We start from the raw sequence: 24,629 nt of genomic DNA on the forward strand, positions 1-24,629 counted from the left end.
TTTTATAATACGGAAGCATTATTTGCTTCACGAAAGTGGACGGGCTCTTTGGCGTAATGGGCTGGCTACCGGGTCTCTTCTTCTCATCTCGCGAGCAAGCGCCGCGTTTATAGGCCCGTAATAAGCGTCTTCTCGCTACGAATGGCCCGAGGGCGAAGATCAGAAGATTCTTCTCTTTCTTTGTGATTTCGCGATCGCGCAATTTTGTAAAAAAAAAAAAGAAAAAACATTATCCGTTAGTATAATTTTATAATTTATCCATTATTATACTTTTATAACATTATACGTAAATATGTTGAGTGATTTATATTAATTAGGATAATAAATATGTAAAATATTGAATATAATTAGAATAAAGATGGACTTATTTGAAATTATGTAATATTACAATAAATTACACACATGTCGCACATTTGATAGTTTCTTAAATAGTTCGTTGTTAAAGAGCATTAAATGTAAAATTTTTTTCGAGTTTATTCTTTTGAATTCGCCGTAATTTTTAGAGAGAATGAGAAAGGGAGAGGCAGTTCTGTTCCACCAGGACGAGCCTGTGGTCCTAGAAAGTAGCTGAATTCCGGAATACCCTAATTAACCCACGACCGTGAAGCATTGATTGCGTTTTATTCGAAACGCGGTAATCGAATTTGCATATTTAACGCGGTAAGGGGAGGGGGAGAAGGTCTTGAACAGAACTCTCGCGCATAATTAATATCTCGTAACTATACATGGAATGCAAATAGGGCGTGCACAGTTAACTTTGCAACGTTGAGAATATCTTTTAACGTGTTTCTTTCGCGTACATACGAAAGCAAGTATAATGTTGGGAAATTAAAGATTCCGACGTTCAATCGATTTAATAGACTAACACACGCGACCTTTCATAAAGAAGGAAAAAAAGGATTGTTTAAATCATTTAAATTAAAGTAATAAAATTTCAGTAATAAAAAATTTCTTTTTTTAGTGATATTTTAAAAAAATCTTTAAATATATAATAATATGTTTAAATGGCAAATTACTGAAAATATTAATTTAAATACAAAGTATAACAAAACATCAATGAGAAATAACCATAAGATAATTAAGCAGAACGAATAGAAATTTGCGTGAAAATAATATTCACATATTTTACTGTTTATAGAGTGAAAGATATAATCATTTGAATTGATTAACTTGTAAGTTTCTGTGTAGCGAGAAATAGATATTTGAAATATTTATTTCTTCTTTAAAACTCAACTAAATCTGTCAAATAAGATTTTAATTAATATACAAATATATTATTATTTTGTTTACATTATATCATTTATAATAAGTAGAAATTTGTGAGAAAATAATTCATATTTTCTTATGTATAAACGTGAAAGAAATAATCATTTCAATTAGTTATTTAGAGTTTCTCTATCAAGAAATAAATATTTAAAATTATTTATTTATAATTTTAAATTCAATTAAATATCTCAAGCGAAATTTTAATTAAAATGGAAATGTAAATTATTATATCACAACTATTTATAATTTAATAGCGTATTTTTATTTTCTATTCCAGAAATATTGTTTTTCTCCTATATTATTATAGGTATACGATATCTCACACTATCTCTATCTATTATAGCTTATTTATCGACACTTTGATCATTGATATGTATGTGTATTTACCTTCCAGAATCGAAAATATTTCTTGATGAAATTTTGTTCTTCTTTTATAATAGTTTATTCTTACAATTCTCATTTTATTTTTCATAATTCTATTTCTCTTATTCGAATTATCCGAGAACCTTCGTGAATCAATTCAACATTATTCCTTTTCCAATTATTCCGTCAAAATGTTTTATCTCTCCATCCATGATACACGTGCCAACGTTTTCTTTTCATCGCGCCGTAAGGCGAGGAAAAAAAATATCCCGGATCTTCTCTTAAAAGGAGAATGAGATAGGAAGGAAGTGAAGTGTGGCAAAGAGGGAAGGGACGGGAAGAAGGGTCGAAGGCGAATTTCTCTCTTTCCCGTCTGTGTCCTCGCGAGCGGACAGCTGCTCCTCAGGATTTGAGCACGTGCTACCACCGCGCGCTAGGATAGAGGGTCCCGGGCAGATAGAGAGGGCTTCGGTGGGTAGGTTTGTAGGTTGATAGGTGGGAAAAATGATTGTATATGCGTGCGTACACGCGCGCACGTGTACGCACGACGAGATATTGTCCATCACGTGAGGAAGCTATCGCTCTCATGCGTGTCTCCCTCCCGTGTTTCTGCCGCGTCTCGACCGAGTTATCGTTATTGTTGCTTTTACTATTGCTGTTTTGCAGCTATTTCCTCCCCCGGCCTTCGCGTACCCTGTATTACTCTTTTGAACCGCTATATAAAATTTTATTGCTTCCTCCCGCGTGCGAGGGAAGGCCGTGATTTTTTTTCGCTCGTTACTCGAGAAACGAGTAACTTTTGCGATAACTTACCCGGCTTATCCCCCTTTTTATCGCTTGTGATATTATGCCGCTATTAACTCGTTAACATTTACTCTCGCTGCCTGGAATATTATTTTCTTGTTCGGATCGTGTCTCGATAAAGTTGCTGTCCTTCTGCTCGTGAGAGGCGAGACACTTTCAATGTCAAATATCTCCCGACGATATATTTCGAATTAAAATGCGAATGATCGTCGAATGGACCATCAAGTCACAAATTCTCGATAATGCATTTTATCGAGATGCGACACACGTCCAATTCTCTGCCGGATTATTAATTTAACAGGAATACGCAGGTGCATCTCCCAGAGACGATTCACGTTTGACGCAATCGACAGTAAGATGTATAACGCTCGCATGCATATGCATTTTTGGAGCTTACGTATGTATGCGTGTGTATTGACTAGAGAGAGAATATTGCTGGCAATATTTTATATTGGCCTGGTCCTGCCCCCCGTTCCCGTACCTGATAATCACGCGACACCTGTTACGACACAACACTTATTTTAATTGGGGGCTACGAGCAGCTGCCCACACGACGCACCAATCACGCCGGTTTATCTGAAATTCTCGGTTGCCCGCGCGACATCCCCCTCGTGTCATCTCCCTCCCCTTCACGCGGAGGCTCCTTTGCACCTGTTTTCGACCGCGCCGAGCGACGAGATGCGGCGATACGCGCCGAAGGATCCTTGACCAGGATTTCGCGGATCTGAGCGAAAGTAAAGCAGAATGCACAGATTTCTCGACTGTGATTCGCGACGCGAAAGCGGTCGCACGCCAAGAATTATCGGCTCGTTAATTATCGGAGTGTCCCCGAAATAAGTTTTCACATCTGGTTGTCGAACGGGTCGCGCATGAGGATAAGAGCCGTATGTTGAAAAACTCTGCAAGCCTTCTCTTATATAATTATCTTTTTTTTTGGCTTGGTTGAACATAAATCAGTTTTAGTTGCGAGGTATATATATCTACTCGGTTATCGTGATCCTCCTGATATAAGAAGATTCTTTGCATTTATAAGTATGATTGATTCCGATTGTATTGTGTTATTAATGCCGATTGATAACGAGGCACGTGCCATTATCATTGAAACGCGAGAAATACTTGATCATTGAATCGATTTCGCATTATGCTCGAGATATCGATTTACAATCACATCGTGTGGACTTACCTAAATATGAAACATTCATCGATATCAAACACCTCGAACGCGAGACCCTAGTTCATATTTAATGTCAATAATATATAGTTCTGTACATCTGATAAGCTTCGATCGCGATCTCTTCTTTTACGTAATGAAAATCTGTTTAATGAAATATATTAATTTTAATTTTTTCTTTTTAATAGGAATTTCGAATATCATTTAATTACTTATACATGCAATTACATGGGTATTTATTTTTGATAAGGTATATTGTAAATAATTATTCGTACAGATATATATTAAAATTGCTATAAAATTCTCTGTAATTTGAACATTTTTTTAGATCGACATTGTATTTTCGCCAATCGAAAATAAACGTTTCCGTTCGCGTCTATTTTTGAAATAAAATTGTGCCCACAATACTCTATTCACGTATCAATTATGATACACTAGATGCTCGAGAACCGCACCGGTGGCTACAGAAATGTCAAAAGACTCTTTTTTCAATCATTGAGATGAGATATGGTATGATTTTCATAGTGCTACCTGAAATCGAGATTTTTTGACGGGACGCAGATGGCACGACCGCTTCCTCTCTCCCGGCAGGAAAAATCTTTTCACGCGTACAGAAGAGAAAGCCGAGACCTCCTCCTATCCGGCTTAACCGGGAGAGGCACGGGTCGCTTAATATAATCGGCGGTGACGGGACATTCGGTAGAGATCGCGATATATAGGACGTACGGCACGTGCCATTGACAAAGGCGCCATGGCCAGATGCAGCCGCGTCGCCGCAGCATCCGCGGATAGCAAGGTCGATGCCATCTGTTGCTTCTCGTTTTCGAACCGGCGGCCGGATACCGCGACAGTCCGGGTGTGTAATAGAAACTCCGTGCATCTGCATAAAGCTCGCGATATTCAAGAATCTCGATCTTATAAGAAATTTCAGATTTTTTAATATTTTTTTTTTTAAGAAAAAACGCGAGTTTGTGCCTTTTCTAAGCGTTTCACAAACAATACATGTTTAATAATTTAGTATCTCCATCATGAAAAATCATACTCGGATGAGTAATTAGTTACGAACTAATTTATTACTAAGTTACTCGAATTATTGTCTTCGCTAATTAACAAGAAATTAATGTAGAAAATCGTCAAGTAAAACTGTAAATTGCTCACCTCGTCGTTGTTCTGATGCCATCCTGGATCACCTTATTTCTTCTTTCACATTAACCTTTGGTCGCTTTTTCGTGACACTCACTCGCGAAAACACAGTTAATCATATGCGCATTGATCAATGGAATAAAATTATCGCGACACTTTGCACTCCCGACATTAATCCGCAGTTTACTGTATTGCGATGAAAAAAATGAAAATGTAGAAACTCTGTTATTGAATGAACAAATATAAATATATACTTTAGATATTAAAATATATATACTTTAGATACAAATATATATACAAGATATTAAACTACTTTAGATATTAAAATATATATACTTTAGATACAAATATATATATATAGATACAAATATATATACTTTAGATTTAAAATTAACAATAAATATCTGCAAATTATGATATTTTAAATATAATTAGATATGCCGATAGATTTCAATCGAGTAACTTTCAAAATATGTTTATTTTGACACTGATGTAAAAACGCCGAATTTATGATGAATATTAAGATTGGAAATAATAATAGTAATCTATATTTATTAATTAAATATACGCTATTTGACTCAACATTGATGCATTTTATATCCGCGACGTTTCGTTAATAATCGAAAAATAATTTATCTCCACTTTAATGTTATACGAATAGAGTTAATAATTAATGAAAACAAAATGATCTTTCAAAAATTATTCAATCGAAATTTAATAGTGCACAAACAGATCTTTAACGCAAATTAAATTTCGCTAAATACTTGTATCATTAATAAATAATCAATCGTGCTTCAATTAAGACTCGTCGCGATATTTTCACATTTACGCGAAAGTTAATCAATTATGCAAATTAATGATCGACAATTATAATAATCATAAAGAATTGCGTTTTGAAAAGTAACACGACATACGGAATGAATTCTGCCACTACCTGCCTACTCGAGTCTCGCCGCGAGAATGACTATGAGGTCAAGGTTATCGCTATTACAAACGCGTCATACGTCACAGGTATATGTCGTCTCACGAAATGTTTAACGAAATAAATACGGAATATTGTGTGTTCATCCCAATATTATAATGTTAATGTTAATATTACTTTAATCGTTCAATTTTACTTTAATTACTCAATCATATTACTAACGCGTTCTTAACTGTGAAAATAATTAGCAAATTACATTTAAATTGATGAAAAATTTCAAACGTGTAGAGAATATATTTGAGAAAATAATTAACTTTCGTAAAAATATTACAACAATAATTTACTGTTCTTATTATACTTGCTCTAATAAATTAACTCTTGTCTTGTAATTTATAATTCTCTCATAAATGTAACAGTTTATCAAAGCAAATATTTCTCTCACGATATATTCATTTAAAGTAAGAATTTAAATGATGGGAAATAAATTATAAATTATTGTTTCATTGTAATATTTTTACTAGCGCTAATTATTTTCTTAAATACCATATACTTGAAAAAAGAGATTCAAGTATAAGTACTTTACGTTCTGAATATTTCGCCGATTTAGATGTGATTTGTTAATCATTTTCGGATTAGAAACCAACCAGTAATACATATGAATTGCAAAATCGAATAATTAAAATAAAAATTCCATAATATATTAGACTAATCATTAGTAATTAATTAAAAATTATATTAAACAATATAAGCAGAACATTTTGCGTACATTTATTATTGTGTTAAATGTTTCATAGATAACCAATCACCCGTTTTTCAGCGTGCCTTTCTACAGCGTAGTGTTGTTTATATTAATGCGCATGTACTGTGACCTTGTCATTCACGCGGCAACACTCGAGGGAATAAGTAGTGACGTGAGCTGCTCCGTGTGTCGTCGTATTATCTTTCGGAACGCGATTATTCTCTATGATTGATACAATTAGCGATCATCAATTCGTGTAATTGATTAACTACCGCGTAATTGACATGTGAGGGTATCGCGACGATACCTATTTGATTCAAGCAGCGAAATGGCACGATAAATCGATTGTTCATTAATGATACAAGTAGTATTTTGCGAAACTTTCACGCAGGATTATAGATTTGGAAATATACAAAGCTATTATTTATTCTGAATTTTGATTATAAGTTTTGATAATCTGTCACGTCTTAATTAATTATTAACTCGACTGGCATAGTATATCAGAATGAAATCAACATTACTTTCATGTTTTCGATCATTAACAAACGTCGTGAGTACGATACGGATATATTTTGAATCGAATTGATGGTCGCAACACGTTTAATGAATAAATATAGTGATTATTAATTATAGATTAGTGTAATCGGTGTTAAAATACATATTTAATTATTCGATCGAAATTTGTCGGATCGAGAAATGTAGCTATATTTTCAAATTTCGCGAAATTTATATCTTTAATTTAATATTTTAATATTTTTAATATTAAGTATATTTATTCAATAAAACATTAAAAATGTAAACAGATCGTAGTTTACATTTCCGTTTTTTTTTCATTGCTATATAATAAAGTGCAGATTAACATCGGGAGTGCTGTGCAAAGGATCGATTATAATATTTCATTGATTAGTGCAAATAATTGTTTTCGCGAGTGAGTGCCATGAAGAAGCAATCAAGGATCAACAAGAGAAAAGAAGAGAGAAGGCCTAGATGGTACCAGATGATGATAAAGCAACTATAAGGTGAGTAAATTATAATTTTGTTAATTTATTGTTTGTTATTTGATATAAAATTAATGCGCATTTTTGTTTATCTTCATGATAATGTAAATAATAATAATAAAATTTACACTATTGCGTAACACTATGTGAAATTATATATTCTGAAACTTAATTTAAAAATACTTAAAATATTAAATATAATATTTTATATATAATGATAGTATATAGACAATATTTTGGAATTCTTTAAAATTTTTTACAAAATATATATTATTAATTAATTAAAATTTTGAATAACTATATTAAAATTGCTCTTATTTAATTTTGATATTAAAATGTTTTAAATTATTATAGTAAATTTTAATGTTTTAAATTATTATAGTAAATTTTATTATTAACAGTAAATTTTGTGTTCATCGTTTAACTTAAGAAAATGTCTCAAACTTATGACAATATTAAGCTAATTTGTGTTTCATAAGAATCAAGTATATTAACAAACTTGATTGTTTATTTCTTTTAATTTAAATATTATTTTATTTTATTTTTATTTAATTTCCTTATATATAATAGGAAGAATTCGGAATTAATTTAACAAATTACCAATAGTATTTAATTATGCCCTACATTCGAATTTGATGTCTCTTAGTGAAAAGTGCCAGGTTAGTGGGGGAGGATACAATACGCGCAGCGTTCGGGAGGGTAGCAGATTTTCCTCTTCCTCTTCATAATAGGCATTTGCGAACGAATCTTTCTCTCTTTTTTTCTCCTTCTCTCTTTTTTCCCGCCCACACAATGACGTTCGCAGGAGAAGAACGTGAAAAAAGCTAGACAACTGTGCGACAGACTGCGGCGGCTGCTGCATCCGAGATGCAACGAATGCCATATGCCACGGGCGCTTTCTCGATTTTCGGCGATCGGTCGCGTTATTTGCTACTGCTGCTGCTGCTGCTGCTGCTGCTGCTGCATATGGAGAAAAGAACAAGAGAGAAAGAGGGCTGTCTCCGATTTCCGCGACAGGCGGAAATCGACATCTTTTCGGCGTCAGGTTAAACTCACGTCTCATCGTCGAGAATGCGTACGCGTGCCCTGTATATTATCGTAACGCGTGTATAGCACTTTTCTCGAATTCCACACTTGAGAACTTTAATTCGATAATTATACTTGTCCGCCTGATATTATTACGTTATATCGGAAACTCCCCTGGAGGATAATGCTGGAGGATAATTGATATCATCAATCGCGTTTAAACTTGCCGCAAAGTATGTGACATGAAAATATACAAGTCATAATATTTTATGATAAAAAAATTCATATATTCTTCATCGTAAAATAAATGTGGAATAAACGATACAATGTAAACGATTAATATGAACGTATGATTATAATATATTAAATTAAAAATATCCGAATCGAAAGTAAATTCTCTTTAAATATTTATATATGAGAAATGATATTAATCGCACATTGTCACCATAATTTAAAAAATTATTTTTTTTCTTCCTGATTAGTATATTTAGTTTATTTTATGTTTCTTTCTTCCCGACTAGATCAAAAGGTGTGATTGTGCGCGTAATATCTCATGCATATCTTGCGTATCGTGCGTAATATCTTGTGTATCATATCTCATACAATACGATAAATAGAAAAGATCTCTTCTATTCGCAATATTAGCCTGATAACGAGCTAACGCAAGTTTGCATATTCAAAATTTTACACAACGAGTTTTGATTCCGCGCACGAGTTCTCGCGACCTTATCGCTGCCGAATCAGTTCCAGCCGCCGGTAGGACAACAACAGCCACTCTCGCGGATAAAGAGAGCGCCTGTGTGTGCATTCTGAGGTGGCTGATAGCAATTTCGTATCACTGCCCCGTGGCGGCATGCTGCGTGCACGCGCGCCGTCAAGGGTGGGAAGGGCAGCGGGGGCCCCGGGGCCGTAAGGTGGGGACGAGGGGCGCAGGGGAGGGACGAGGAAAGGGGCAGATGGTACCGTCTTCCTCGCTGCCAAGTGGCAGCGGGCACGCGCCAACCGAGTCGGAACATCTGCCGCCGACTTCCCAGGAAGAGAGCACAAGAGAGAACCACCGACTTCTCTTCTCTCCTCTCGCGCGAAGCAAAAGGCCCATCCTCCCCGACCGACGCAAACAGGCGCGGTCGGTGTGTCGCGGGCCCAGTTTCTTATTTCGTATCTTTTCCGAAAGCGCACCGCGTCCTCCCCTCCTCCCTTCTCCCTTCTCCTCTCCTGATGGCTATAACATCCGTTTCCTTTATCCCCGCGGCGTGCTCCAAGATTTTCAATTTTGGCAGATGGCACGTGCCGAACGGAAGGATCATCTCTCCTCTTCTCCTGCCCTTCTTCTTCTCCTCCTTTGTCAAGTCTCGCCGATGAAACTACTCGCGCGCGACAAGCTCGTAAACTGAAAGTGCGGAACGATTGAGGAGCAACGGCACGTTCCACGACCGATCTGACAATGAGATAGAAAGATCGGGAGTATTTTCTTTCTTTTATAATTTCATATGTAAAGTGGTAGAAATCAAATTTTGGAATTTCAGAGGCAAGATTGAATGTACATCTAAATTGTTTCCCAGCAGTTTTATAATCTATAAAGTGCGGAATTGTGGACTCAAAAATCTAGAATTTTAGATTTAGATTTCAGTTGTGACCTTACTTTAGCAAGTATGGTAATAAGAGTGTATAGGAATCTATTAAGATGGCGAGAGAGGAAATTTAGTATACAGCTGTTTCCTTAGACCACCCTGCAACCACTGACGCGTTCTTAATTCCCCTCCTTCTAGTCATGAACATGTGGCGATGGGTTTTCCTCCTTAGTCTTTCGTTCATGATTCTAGTTTTTCATTTTCACAGATGCCACGCGTCATAGTTGTTTCTCTATCCTCCTCTTTTATAGCATTTCTTTGTCAAGTCACTCAAAAGAAACCTATCGTTTATTCGAAACGTATATAAAATATGAAATATATTGATGAAGTTTTATGATAATAAAATTTACATATAAAATATTATGTACATATTTATAATTTTACCAGAAAAAAATATAAAATATCTGAACAAATCTCGTCAATATAAATAATATAAAGTAACTTCATATTTAGTAAAAATAATCATATTTTCTAAATATAAATTATTATATATATATATATATATATATATATATATATATATATATATATATATATAGATCATGTATTTCAAATTAAAGTTTAAATTTTATTATTTTGATTAAATTAAAATGCAAAATTTAATTTTCTATTTACATACATTTTAAACTATTGATGAGATTTATGCAGAAACACCTTGTATCCATTGCAAACAATCAGGATTCGAATCACAAGTAATGTCGCGAATTACGCGTGAGCCGTGAATCCTTACGAAAGGGAAATGCTACCGAAGAGGAAGAAGAAAAGGAAGAGGGTCCCTTCCGGTCTCTATAATACACGAGCACGAAAAGGAGTGTGCCAGATGTACGGAGAAAGTGCAAAGGGTTGCGGATTTCCGATTCCGGAACCCTATCTTTAAAAAAAATCTTTCATTTCCGATCGCGCTTTCTCTCGATTAGTTTCCGTAGATTTAACATATTGCCTGTCATATGTCATCCGTTTAATATACGGGGTGTTCAAGTTGTCCGATCGAAATTTATTTTTTTATAAGAGTAGATAAGAGTATATAATTATTTTAAGAAAAAAAATTTTTAAGCATTTTTTCTATATGTATTTTAACTTTTTAATACTTGCGTGTGGCCAGCTGAAGTTTCTTTTTCCTTGTAATCCGTAGGACTTACCGAAATTTTCAGACTTATCGAAATTAAACCGGTTTTTATATGTAATTCCTGGGATTTTTTTTTTAACTTGATACAGGAGAGATGTTAGCGAACTCGTCTTGCGGATCATTAATGCGCGCAGGTGTCAATGACGGGCGACGAACTTATGCCTGGAAATATCACCGAGACCGGCAGGGTATCGCTAATCTGGAGACGGTGAAAGCTGCATAAGGGCAACAACGAATCTCTCTTCCCCTCCCCTCCCTTCATCTTTATCTCTCTTTCTCTCTCTCTTTTCTCTTTATCCATATCTCACTCTCTCTCTTCAGCTTTCCTTCTCCCGGCATCTGGCACAGCGGCAGTCCAAACATGCTTTTGTCGTGAGTACCTATCCTTCCGTAAGTAAATGCTCCATACCTGCCTGCCTGCACCGACGACGGGCCCGGAGCCGGCTGCATCGTATAATATTCGCTCTGTGCATTCAGGTTATACACCGTGAGAGTATCGCGATACCCGCCGGTGAATACCGGCTGGGACACTTGCCGGTACAGGGCTTTGCAAGGCTCTGTAAACATAAGGTGGATGACAGAGAAAAAATGAAATTTAAGGAAATTTTATTGGATGAACGCGTATCTCTGTCTAATTAAGGGATAATTCTCTCTCTTTCGTCTTTTTATTTAATACAAATATTGCTACGTATAGTATTACTTTATCAATTTAAAGTTAAAAATTTTAAATCTGTCAAGAGTTTTTCCTTTGTTAAAAATAGATATGTATATTTTTCAGAGTTACAATAATTTTAATTTTATTTAAATTAATTATATTTAATTATAATTAATTTAAATATTAATATTTTTAATATTAATTTTTTAATATTAATATTAAATTTAATATATTAATATTAATATTAAAATTTAATATTAATTTTTTTGAAATTAAATTTTCTCTGTTAAAGACTGTATAAACTACTTATATGGAAAAAATCCTGTGTGTAAAATTCTGTAACGTGGCATACGTCAATTTTTTTCAAAGGAGCGACTCGCAATATATTTGAGATCGTATTTCATGTTTCTTTTCCAAAGTCACGAATCGCGTCGGTTATCGGCCTTGTGATGAATAAAGTGCTAATTAAAGTAATTAATTTGCCGTGAGCGTAACGCGGCGCGTCAGCTCGCTCGGCGCGAGATTATTTCAAGCCCGACGCCAGTTCTACCAATTTCGGGAAATGGTCTCGATTCGTTAGAACCTCTCGAATTAACGAGGTGGATAACGGTGTCGGCAGGTGCCACGTGCTCAAAAGTACCGCGGCTACCCGTCATTCTTGCTTTCTCGCCGACATGCTTGCTACAGAATTAACCTTCGGATTAAACTATCGGAGTTGGTTCCGTAATCGAACTTACAAAAGGAGGATGATTGAGATACACATTTTCTCTGGTCTCTCGCCAATTTCATTTTGGTATGATGGTTTTTTCTTGCGTTCGTTAAATTTTTCATCTCTGTGATTCTCTGCTTGAATATTTATGTACTGGTCGAAGGAAAGGTTGGAAACGAGTCTTTTACATATTAATTGCGTATCACCTCATTTTGTTATTTATTATATGGATTGAGACTGGAATAATTTAAGTGAATATAAATTTTGACGTAAAATTGAATTCTATCTTTCATCGTAGTAAGAGAGAAACTTGATTAAAATTAAACGCAAAATAAAATGTAACAATAGAAATCGAATTTAAACGAAATTTAATTAAAAATTGAAAATCGTCTCTATTATTATTTTCTAAAAATCTCTGCAATTTCTTTGCATGGCAACACTTAATATTTTTTTTTATTTTCTCGAGGAAACCTTTAAAGGCAGGGACAGCTGATCATTTTTGGCTCGGTAGTTGGATTATAGTAGGGTCTCTGTTCCTGAAAGGGAGGCAAAGGGTACATGGACGAAGTAGATAAAAACATAATCGATTTCGCTGTGCGAAGAAGTACGGTTAAAAAGAAGAGAGAGAAAGAGATAGAAAAAAGGGAGATCGTGAAATTTCTACGAGGTATGACGCGATTAATCTGAAAACTGCAGGAGCTGAAATCAGCTCGATCGATTTTTCAACCGTAGAATAGAAAAATAAAGCTTAAAAAGGGCGGGACACTGACTTCTTTGCGAGGAACGTAATCCGATTATCGTTGAATATCCTGAACGAATGGAAAGAATGACGACGATAAAAAATCATATTAAGACGCGTTTTACAGCTAGAATTATGCACATATATCATTTGATGGGAGAGAGATATATTTTAAATAAAACAATTAAAAACTATCATTCAAATAGAGTTTCGATTAAATAAAATATACGATAAGTTATTTTACGTAAAAATGATAGAAGTACAAATAGAAATACAAAGGAGATATTTACTTAAAGTGCGATAATTAAAATTATTGTTTGAAATAATAGATTTAAAAAAGAGAAATATCCACATTTTTATATCAGATTCTATTGTAAGAAAAAATTTTCAAATATGTATTTATTCGAAAAGTGTAATCATTTATTTTTAATATACATGCATATATAATATAAATATATACATGCATATATAATATAAATTTCATACAATATTTAATTATGGTCATCTCATCTTCAAAGTGCGTAAACTGTGCAAAGTGCAGTTAACAAGGAGTGTTTTGGGCGTACATAATTAAAGATGTAGATGACAAAGATAAGATAATAGAAAGATAATAAGGCGATCGATGTCGCGAATCGAGATCGATGAGCAGTTTCGGGAGAGAATCCCGTTGTAAAGTGGATGAGCAGCGATCCTAAATGAAGTAAAGGCGCTCCGGCATCTTTACGTGTCGCGCGCGTGAACCACCTGCGGGAGGAAGTTTTTGACTTGACATTTCGATTCATGGCACTCGCGCGAGCGGAGAGACACGTGTCTCACCTGTAAATTGTTAAATTGTCGAGCGATTAGATGCGGGAGCCGCCTTCTCGTCCGACTTTCTGCCGCGCTCTGGAGCGCGGTACCAATACGCCAACTTTCCCGCGTAATGAGCCCGTGTCGAACACAATGTTGTTGCAACCTGTACGCGCACAGGCTGCACCTGTTGGACGATCGGTTAATAACTGCAGTTCGATGCACGCTAGCAACGATCGTTTCCGCATAATTGCAGACACGACGCGAATACGCATATAAGTCAATTGCGCGAAATTCGGAAAATAACAGATTCCTCCCGATTAATTCGCAGGCAAGTTTATTTTGGTGATAAAATTGCTCGAAAATAATTGAAATTAAATTAAAATGCGTGAAAGATTAATTGCTGAATAATCTTGTTATTTTTTCCTCTCTTCTTCACTCTTAAAAATCATTAGTACGGAAATCAAAAAAATATTATAAGACTTTGAGAATACACAAAGAGTGTCTCGATAAGTAATACGCTTTTTACGCTTGCTACTTGAATTTACTCTGAGAGGATAAGGATCGATTCTCCGAAAAACTGGGTTACATTTCTCGTTTTTTTATTCGCAAACGAGAGAAAAGAGATAATAAAAAAATTTGATATAAAAATATATTAATTTGTTTAATAAGACGGACGTTTTTAACATATAATTACTTATTTAAATAATTATTTATTTATAAACATTTTTATAATTATTTGGATAATTGCTAAAGCTAAATTAAAAATGCTAAGTTTCGATTAAGAGGAATAATTTTTCTCTATAAAACTGTTTTCCGTTGTTTATGAATAATAAATTGAAGGAGAGAAATATAATTCCAGGTTGATTTTATGTTCTCTCACAGTGAATTAGAATAATGAACAAAAATATTCTTTATTAAGATATTCTCTATGCATTCTCAAAATTTCACAATTTTTAACTTTTCTTGTTCAGGATTATTTCTCATTAATCACGAAAGTGCAGATCGCAAATTTACTTAGTCTTCATTTAATAGTTATCTGAATTACGAAAAAATCAATTTAAAATTTTTAATTTTAATTTTAAATTGATGAAGAATCTATCATTAAAAACTAACGTGACTCTGTATGTGACGTTCTCGTTGGATGCAAGTTTGCGATATCACAACTCGATTATAAAAGTGGAATCTTGAATTACACGGCGTATCGAGACCCGGTATAATGACCCGTAATTACACCCCGATTACTAAAATGTAAGATCCTCATAAGAAACAAAACATATAGTACATTTTACGGCGTCTGCACAAGATACACATGATGCGCAATTAACTTTCCCATATTACCACGCTAAATACACTGTATGTCGGACATTTTTATCTTTATATATATAGCACGCGCGACAAGGTGTAAAAAATGTGACGACGATAATATGCAAATCGCACGCAAATCTAAAAACGACGGAACGTGTCTTTAAACATCCCGATGTGGAAAATGGTCGATCGTTATTGACTCTCGACTGCGTCTTTTCGACGCGCGATTTTTAAGTCTCATATTTCCGACTCGGTCCAATCTCTTTCATTCATCGGAACGACCGTTGCGATATCGTAAGTAAATATATACGGGGAGCGAATTCGGGATTCGGGGGGATACGTTCGATCCGGCTTCGGAAAGGTCATTATGTCCCCTCGGGGACGCTTCGCAGGTACAAAAAGAAATACGAGGACGGGCGCACATGTAAACGATATATCCGTTTCACCATATTTCGTAGGAAAATTATCTTTGATATTCTGAGAGTTTTATCATTACTGCAATTTTTCTTTCGCTTCGTATATTTAAGTAATTTCATGTTTTACATACTGTAATTTATGTGAATTTTTCTCCATGTTTATGCATCTTGTTATATTTATCACACTTCTTTCTTTTATTAAAATTTTAAATTTTGCTTTATGCGATTTTATACGATTAATTCGAATAAATATTTCTTTACCGTAATGTAACCGTATTTTTTGACGTTGAAACGTCTGTTAATCGTTGCACCGGTGAAGAAGATTGGAAAAAGACATGAGAGGGAGGAACCTGGGCCGTGATTCAAAAGATTCTCCATGCTTTTTAGGATGTCTTGCAGCTGTTCTTTACTCTCTATACACGTCTGCGTCTCTTGCGCTTTCTCGTCCCACCTTGTCGAGCGTTTCTTATTTACATATGAGATAATCCGATCAACATATATATTTATATCAATAAATCATGTAATTTAAAAAGTGTAGCGTTGAAAAAAAATATCTGACATTAATTATTACATCTTACAGTATAACAACTGTCGCATTTAACAGTTAGAATGTTATAATTATCTCTAATTAGTAATAATTATACATTATTATGTATGATAATTTCAGAAAAGAAATAAAATAATAGATAAATAAATGATATATAAAATATAATAAATATAACTAATATATTTTACAATAAAATAACTCTCATTTAATATAAAAATATAATAGATAATCGAATATTCCGATATACGTTGAAATCGTGCAACGGGATATCTCGGATACTTCTCTCCACCCTCGCGCGATTTTTTACTCGCGAGATTAACGCAGACAGGTGCTGGGAACCGGAAGGAAGGATTCGGCCGGAATAGAACACAGATTTCGAAAGGGGAATCGCGCGAAGCGATGGGAGGAGAAGAAGGAGAATAGATTGTCGGCAACGATCGCAACAGGACGAGGGTTTGCCAGCCGGTTGGTCGGCCGGGGCCGGTTCAATCGTTGCCTTTACTCAATCGGTCCCCGCTACACGACTGACTCCTTCTGCTACCGAGGATTTCACCCCGCGGGACCTTCTGGGCCGACAGAAGGTCTCCACTTTCCTCCACCTCGCCTCCTTCGTCGGAGGCGGGTGAGAAACACGAACGCGCGAGGGCTGGCAAAGGGTAGGGCGAAAAGGAGCTTCACAAATCTTGCGTCATGCCAGGAACAGGAGGATCTTGCGCACCCCTTTCTTTCATTAAGCCCGGGAGAAGAAGAGAGAGAAAGAGAGAGAGTTATTCTCGACGCCAGACGGCGCGCAGCAAAACAGGGTGCCAGAGAATCTTGGCAATCCTTTCCGTCCGGGAAGGAGAAACGCCGTCGCCGCATATTTTTACGACCTCCTACTCGTCTTGTTCTTTTTTTAAATCTATATCCGTCTGCTTGAGAAGGGTGGAAAGCTTAAAAAAAAGAATGATTTATCTGTTTCTTTTTTATGAATTATATTTGTGTTTATTTATATCTGTATAAGAGAGAGAGAGCTTAACTCGTAGAACTCCATTAATTAAAATTTTAAAATATTAATAGTTACGTATTGAGAAAAAATATGAAAGATATTTATTACAATTTTTTTGCTTTCTACGATTTTCTTAAATATACTTTTTTTAACAAATGTAAATTTTTTTTTAAACAAATGTAAATTTTTAAATCTTTCCTTTTCATCGGTTTTTTTACTATTTTTACGACAATTCGACATCTCAATGTGCTAAATTTCTTTTAAATTTAATACTATCTTCATTAGATTAGATTTCTCATTACGATTGATTAGAAAATCGATCGATTGATTCCAAATTTTCGCGTTCTGGCCTCATAAATTCCCAACATCACCTAGCACACGCGAAAAGGTACTTGGGAGCATCTGTTGCATCGTCCATCAAGCACTACCACCATCATCACTGACACCACCACCAGAAGGCACTGTCACTACCACCGGCCCTGACAACCACCAGGTGCTACTCATCTTCCGTGTCTCTCTCCCTATCGGTGTTTTCGAAAAGGGAAAAAAGAGAGAGAACCTTCCTCATCTTCCTCACTCTTTCTTTTAAGGGCCAGGTTTTTTTTTCTCTCTTTTACTTGAGCTTTATTCCCCGAGATTTGCACCATCTGCACCTTCACGCCATCCCTCGCTTCCTTTTCGTCCTTTCCATAACTCCTGCATGATTCTCCTCTCCATCGTGCGAATGAAGAAGGCGTGTTTCTTCGTTCCCACTCCTAAGCAATATCCTTTTCGTCATCATCATCATCATCATCATCATCATCATCATCATCGATGTCAACATCGATATCATCATCATCATTGTCATCGTCATCGTCGTCATCATCGTCGTGACCACCTTCTGTTCGATACGCGGTGAATGTTTCGTCAGCCTATCAAATTGCTACCACGTGCGCAGATTGCTCTTATTATTAGCATATGCAGTAATTCGAAGTTTTTATGAAGTTGGAAGGACGATGCATTTTAATAGTCGAAATTAAATTGTTATACAAGCAAAAGGATTTTGATGTTTCAGAAAAATAATTAGAATAATTCTCAGAATTAATGTCGATATTATTAAAATATTGAATTTTATTGGATATCTGGAAAAATGCACTTTTCTAAATTAAATTTTTTATTTCTATTGGAAAATTTTACAAGAAAATTATAAATGATTATGATATTGACGGAGATGAGCGAAAATGAAGAAATAATTAAATAAAAATTAAAAATATTTTATATTTACGGTACGGTTTTAAAATGATATCTTTTTTAATTTTATTTTACGATTAGTTTACTTTACAATTTTTCGATTTAGCCATGCACAGTTTACGGAAAAATGTTAATGTTAATAATAATAATAATAATATATATGTATATATATATATATATATATATATATATATATATATATATATATAGAGTTGTAACAGTTTGATGTATCAAAGTAGCACCGGTAATGTATATAGTTGATTCTTTTATCCGGAATGACGATGGGGCTATTTGCAACATGCGGACAAAATGCGTTAATGGGATGTACTGTTGTACGGTCGAAAGAAAGATGAGAGAAAGAAAAAGAGGGAACCAGCTCGCATTCTTCTCGATACCTGGAGAACAGGAATGCGGTCCATTGTGATTACGGTCAAATAAAATGCAATATGCGGAACTGTCCCACGAAACAGCAGATGCATTTCATAATGATTTCCAATCGTGCAAAATCGAGATCGGAAAAAAATCGGGCAAAGTATTGAGAGTTTATTCAAGAAATCTTCAATTAATAAAATTAAAAGTGAAGACTTTTTTTGCAATTAATATGATTAAATAATTATGCAATTATTAATCAATTATAAAACGTATAATATAAAAGAGATGCTAATATAATAATAAATTATTAATACACTAATTTTATAAATTTTTGTATTTTTTGTACAAATACAGTATATACAGTATATACAGTACTGGACAAAATAAATCATACACCTTTCAACAAATTGAATTTGTTAGTATAACTATTCTTTTAACAAGCAAATAGCTTATTAAATACAGGAAAGTCGAAGCATTTCAAAGTATTTAAATAAAGAAAATATAAAATAATAAAAATTATGCTCAATTCTTTTGTAAAAAATTTATTATTCAATATTGTTACATTTTGCTCTGGACAAAATAAATCATACACTTTTAGAAGTAATAGTTAGCAAATAAATAAAGTTAATTCTAATGGTGATTAGTACTTAATATGGCCACCTTTGGCTTTCAATACCGCTTCCAGTCGACGAGGCATACTTTCGACTAATTTCTTTAAGTATTCAGGATCAATTTCCTTCCGAACCTTCTGGAGTGTTGCATAGGACGATGTCTTGTCACTTACGTTCGTTTTATTCACGTCCAAATAAACGCACAAAGTTTCAATTGGATTAAATCTGATGATTGTGGCGGCCATTCGATCAGTTTTACCTTATTAGATTTGAAAAATGCAGTGGTTTTCTTCGTCTTATGCTTAGGGTCATTATCTTGTTGGAAGATAAAGTTGTTTTCTAAATCCAATTTCAAAAGAGATTCTTTCCATAATATTACCGTCTTCATATTTTACAGTCTTCTGAATAAAACCGATTCGAGTTTGCCAAGAAGTACGCGAATATGTCTCTAGACTTTTGGAAAAAAGTATTGTGGTTTGATGAGAGCAAGTTTGAATTATTTGAACAAAAACAGCGATCCAAGTACTAATCACCATTAGAATTAACTTTATTTATTTGTTAACTATTACTTCTAAAAGTGTATGATTTATTTTGTCCAGGGCAAAATGTAACAATATTGAATAATAAATTTTTTACAAAATAATTAAGCATAATTTTTATTATTTCCTATTTTCTTTATTTAAATACTTTGAAATGCTTCGACTTTCCTGTATCTAATAATCTATTTGCTTGTTAAAAGAATAGTTATACTAACAAATTCAATTTGTTGAAAGGTGTATGATTTATTTTGTCTATTACTGTATGTAAATTTATTCGTAATAATTTGTTTTTTTTTAATTTTGACAAATATTATTACAATGCGGACTTTGAGAAATTTATTATCCACTCTTATATTTATGAACTTCTTGCTCCTTCCCTTCCCCACGAATATTGTGTATATGGCTCCCCCTTATTACGTTTACCAGCAAGTTAAAAAGTTTCTACTTTCACAGCTGCTCCGTTTGTATCATTGGAAAGTTTATACTCTCGCTCGCGCAAATATCCCTTCCCCGCGGACTTTATTATCACTGGAGATGGATGAGCCTGACGAAACATGGGGAAGGGATACTTCAGGATCGGTAGTAAAACTTCGATTCGATGACGAACTTTCGTAACAGTAGCTTATTTACAGTTTACGCAGGTGATGTAACGCATATACGTCTCCCAGATATTTTCGTAGCTCACACATGGTATGCCGAAGATGGCGGATAGAGCAAGGAGGGAGAAATATGTAAATTATGCGACGTGATGTAATTTTAGAAATCTCGCACAGTGATGCTTTTATCATTCTCTAACTTAAAAGTAGATATATTTTAAAAAGCGCTAGAAGGTAACATACATGTTGCTTTTCAACTTTTTATTTTCCTAAGCTGATGGAATAGTGGAAAAAAGATAACAATATAATTTATTGACGCCCTTTTATTGACATTATATATTAAAAATATGAAACACAATATTAGATATTTTACATATAAATGGAGAGCATTTAATACATACATATGTGATGAAAAATTAACGAACAATGATGAACGGGAGATCGCGAGATCGATTCCTCCTCGGTAAACGGGAATTATGCCCGAGCTTTCTAACGAGCGTGCAATGTTTCGACCGAGCCGAAACTTTCGTTTCTCGACAGTAATTAGCGGCCTCCAACATTATACACGCAATTGATGAGAATCCCATTGTCCCGTTTCTTTTTTTCGCCTCTCTCGACCGACGTTCCGCACGAAAGGAAATGCCGGATGCAACGGAGATTTTTATTTTCGGCGTATCGTGAGATCGGAAAGTGCGACCGGACGATATCTCATTTTTGGCGAAACATTTGCAAATTTCCGCAACACATTACCATCGTTTATTTTATGCTATCATCGTGCATTTAATTAAACTTATTTATTTTGTTCTTTATTTCTTCTTTATTAAATTTATTTATTATGCTTTAGAAAGCAGCTAATGTATGTACTATATAAATCTATCATAAATTTACAATATATTTGATTTCTTATTCTATCTTTCTCAATCGATTGTTTTTACAAAAGAACGGTATTGCGTTTTTCTTATGCTCGAAAGCGATAATAAGAAAATGGACGATGACAACGAGGACGAGAGGAAATGAGATGCGGTTCGCTCGTGGGTCCAGGCAACCGCGGCGAAACGGCAGCGTCCCACGGTTTTCGAAGTTCAGCGGGGTTAAAAGGAATTTCATTATCGTGAAGCGTTTTTGGGCGTGGGAGAACAGGGAACCTTGTGCGAAAAGATCCCTCCTGCGCTGGTACCCGTTGCACTCGCGATTGCCTCCTTGCGTGCTCATACACACATGTATGCGCGTATTTCTGCGTATAAAATCCGCGTGAAATACTTAAAAATAAGTCTGTAATTTCTTTTTACTCTTTCCCTTACTTGCTCTTCTTTACTCTTTTCCAGGAGGATTTATTAGGATTTAATTTTGACATTGGTGAACCATTTATAACAAATCTTGCATATTAGTATAGAAATATGTCCCATATGCATGGTACATTTAATTGTTGTGGAAAAGATTGTTGTTCCATAAAAGTCAGTTCATATGTTTCAGTTGAACATATTTAATATTTAAGAAACTTGAAATTTATCCAGGCAGATGATTTATAAATGTCTGCGACAAAAATACCGATAGAATAATATTTATAATTTAATTTTATGGTGCATTGTAAATAAAAAATATTTGAAGAAATAAAATGTGCGCATAAGTAATGCTGCATATGAAATAATAGATTTTTATCTTGAATTTTGCCGAATTATCGCGTTCAAAGTAGGCTTTATTACCATGTTTTGTAAAAAGAAATCAAGAATTATTTTTTTTCATTTAATTTTTGCAATAAGACCATAAAGTATCTTTAGAAAAACCTTGAGCAATTCGGCCAAATCTATATCCGATGCTAGATTTTTATCTTGAATTTTGCTGCAAATTATCGCGTCTAAAGTGGATTTTATTACCATGTTTTGTAAAAAGAAATCAAGAATTCTTTTTTTAATTTTTGCAACGAGACCATAAAGTATCTTTAAAAAAATCTTGAGCAATTCCGTCAAATCTATATTCGATGCTAGATTTCTATCTTGAATTTTGCCGCAAATTATCGCGTTCAAAGTAGGCTTTATTACCATGTTTTGTAAAAAGAAATCAAGAATTATTTTTTAAATTTAATTTTTGCAACAAGACCATAAAGTATCTTTAGAAAAATCTTGAGCAATTTCGTCAAATCTATATCCGATGCTAGATTGTGCTCTTACGCGAACGCCACCGGTCTCCCGAGGGAACAGATGAGGCGATCCGCTCGCAGGTAGCTCGTATGTATGGAGCAGGTGAGCATCGGACGGCGATCCTGCGCGCGAATTCGCATGTACGATGCTCGTGCAGGGCGCTTATGAACATTTTTTACTTCAATTCCGTTTGCGATCGCACGCGCGTACGCGAATAAGGAAGTAATAATGTCGAAGTGATAAAGCGATCGCACTCTCGGAAAGTCCCGTTTAATAACAGATCCAGCGATAGTCGCTGCCTCGTAACGATATACGATGAAATTGTATCTGTTACCACAATAATGACGATGATGCCGTAAGTTTGTCGGTGAAAAAAAATTGCAGATTATTAACGTTTAATGATAAGACATCTCGTATTACACGGCAAGATATTTGATGATAAGGTACATAAATTCATTTAAATAAAACCATAAGACAGATACTAAATAATAGTCGCAAAATTGTGATCAATTCGCTATAATTAAATTGTTTGATAAATTATTTTTGCGAATGAAAAATTTAATACAACATGCGTAATAATTTGTAAAAATACGATAAGAAGATATAGAAATAATATACATAAAACAATCCGCGAACATTTGTCCGGAATAAATATCTAATTCTATCCGGAATTGTCTTCTCTTCGTCGAGGAAGGGAACGTTTCCTCCTACGCATACAAGAGAAGGAGGAGGAAGAGGAAGCTGCTCGGTGACCTGATTATAAAAACGTGTCCGGATTTAGACGCGTATATATGCGTCTCATTCGCGACTCGTCTGCAATAAACGTACTCACACCGAGAGAATCGAAATACAAGACACACACATGCACACACGTACGAAGGAGTCAGGTAGTAAGGTAGGTGGTGGTAGGTAGGTAGGTGCATACGCGCAGCGTGGGAAGGTCCGGCAGCTGAGCGAGCTGAAGGGGCCCCAAAAAGCGAGCGGCTGCAGCTTCTTCTTGCCCTGCTGGCTTCTGCCTGCCGGTCGGTCGGTCGGTCGGTCCTTCCTCATCCGTGGGAGCTCGTTCCCTTCGGCGCCCTAGACACCCGGTGACTCTCTGCGATTTAGGCTATTGGGAAGGAAGCGAAAAAGATTGTAGACAAAAGCCGAAATGTCAAAACAAACGCCTCGATTGTCGGCTCCCTGATTCGTCACCCGACTACGCTCGTTACGATCATTAATAAATCATCTCATTTTTATTAATCAATTAAAAGTTTTAAATTATAAAATTGTATCGGAAATTGGATTAATTCTTCTGTACGTTTTATAGAAATTGTGATTATCGAAACGACGGAAGTTTCAGTTCGTAAGTTGCCCCGGTGTGAAACAAAGGATTAATTCCGTGATTCCTAATTGATTGCAGATGGGGAGGATCTCGGTGAATCGCGATGGCGACAATCATAACGATATCCCGTTCTATGGGATGAAAGACTGTGCACTCAGCGAAGGTCTCATTATTAATTGTTCGAGTTCCTGTTCAAACAGAGAGATTAAATCCGGAGAGAGAGGAGGAGGGGAAACTAATCCGGCCCGTAAAAGTCTCTCATTGTGCGCGGCCCCGTTCCTCCCATTCCTCACCCTTGCACGTGTCCGTGTCCGCTCACACGGATGCTTACGTGACATCGACGCGATCTTACATTCGAATGCGGGACAGGAAGCCTCTGCCTCCCTCGTTCTTAAGCCTGGCATAGGCATCCATCGGGGACCGTCCCGCTCCCTTCCTCCTTCTGCCCTTCTGTACTCTCGCTCGCTCTCGAGGGCCCA

The 24,629-nt window shown here is 35.3% G+C and overlaps 1 protein-coding gene across 1 annotated transcript in view; it reads left to right on the forward strand.

Annotated features, from left to right (window-relative positions):
* Positions 1 to 24,284, forward strand: part of LOC105256396 (chromatin-remodeling ATPase INO80) — a 53,498-nt gene extending 29,214 nt beyond the window's left edge. Inside the window, exon 27 of the mRNA XM_025413667.1 lies at positions 24,229 to 24,284. Within this exon, the coding sequence (XP_025269452.1) occupies positions 24,229 to 24,269 (41 nt within the window). The 3' untranslated portion in view covers positions 24,270 to 24,284. The remainder of the gene's footprint in view (positions 1 to 24,228) is intronic.
* Positions 24,285 to 24,629: the final 345 nt, after the last annotated feature.

The sequence above is a fragment of the Camponotus floridanus genome, unplaced genomic scaffold (assembly GCF_003227725.1).
Source record: "Camponotus floridanus strain SB8 unplaced genomic scaffold, Cflo_v7.5 scaffold7, whole genome shotgun sequence".
In the NCBI taxonomy this organism is placed as follows: Eukaryota; Metazoa; Arthropoda; class Insecta; order Hymenoptera; family Formicidae; genus Camponotus; species Camponotus floridanus.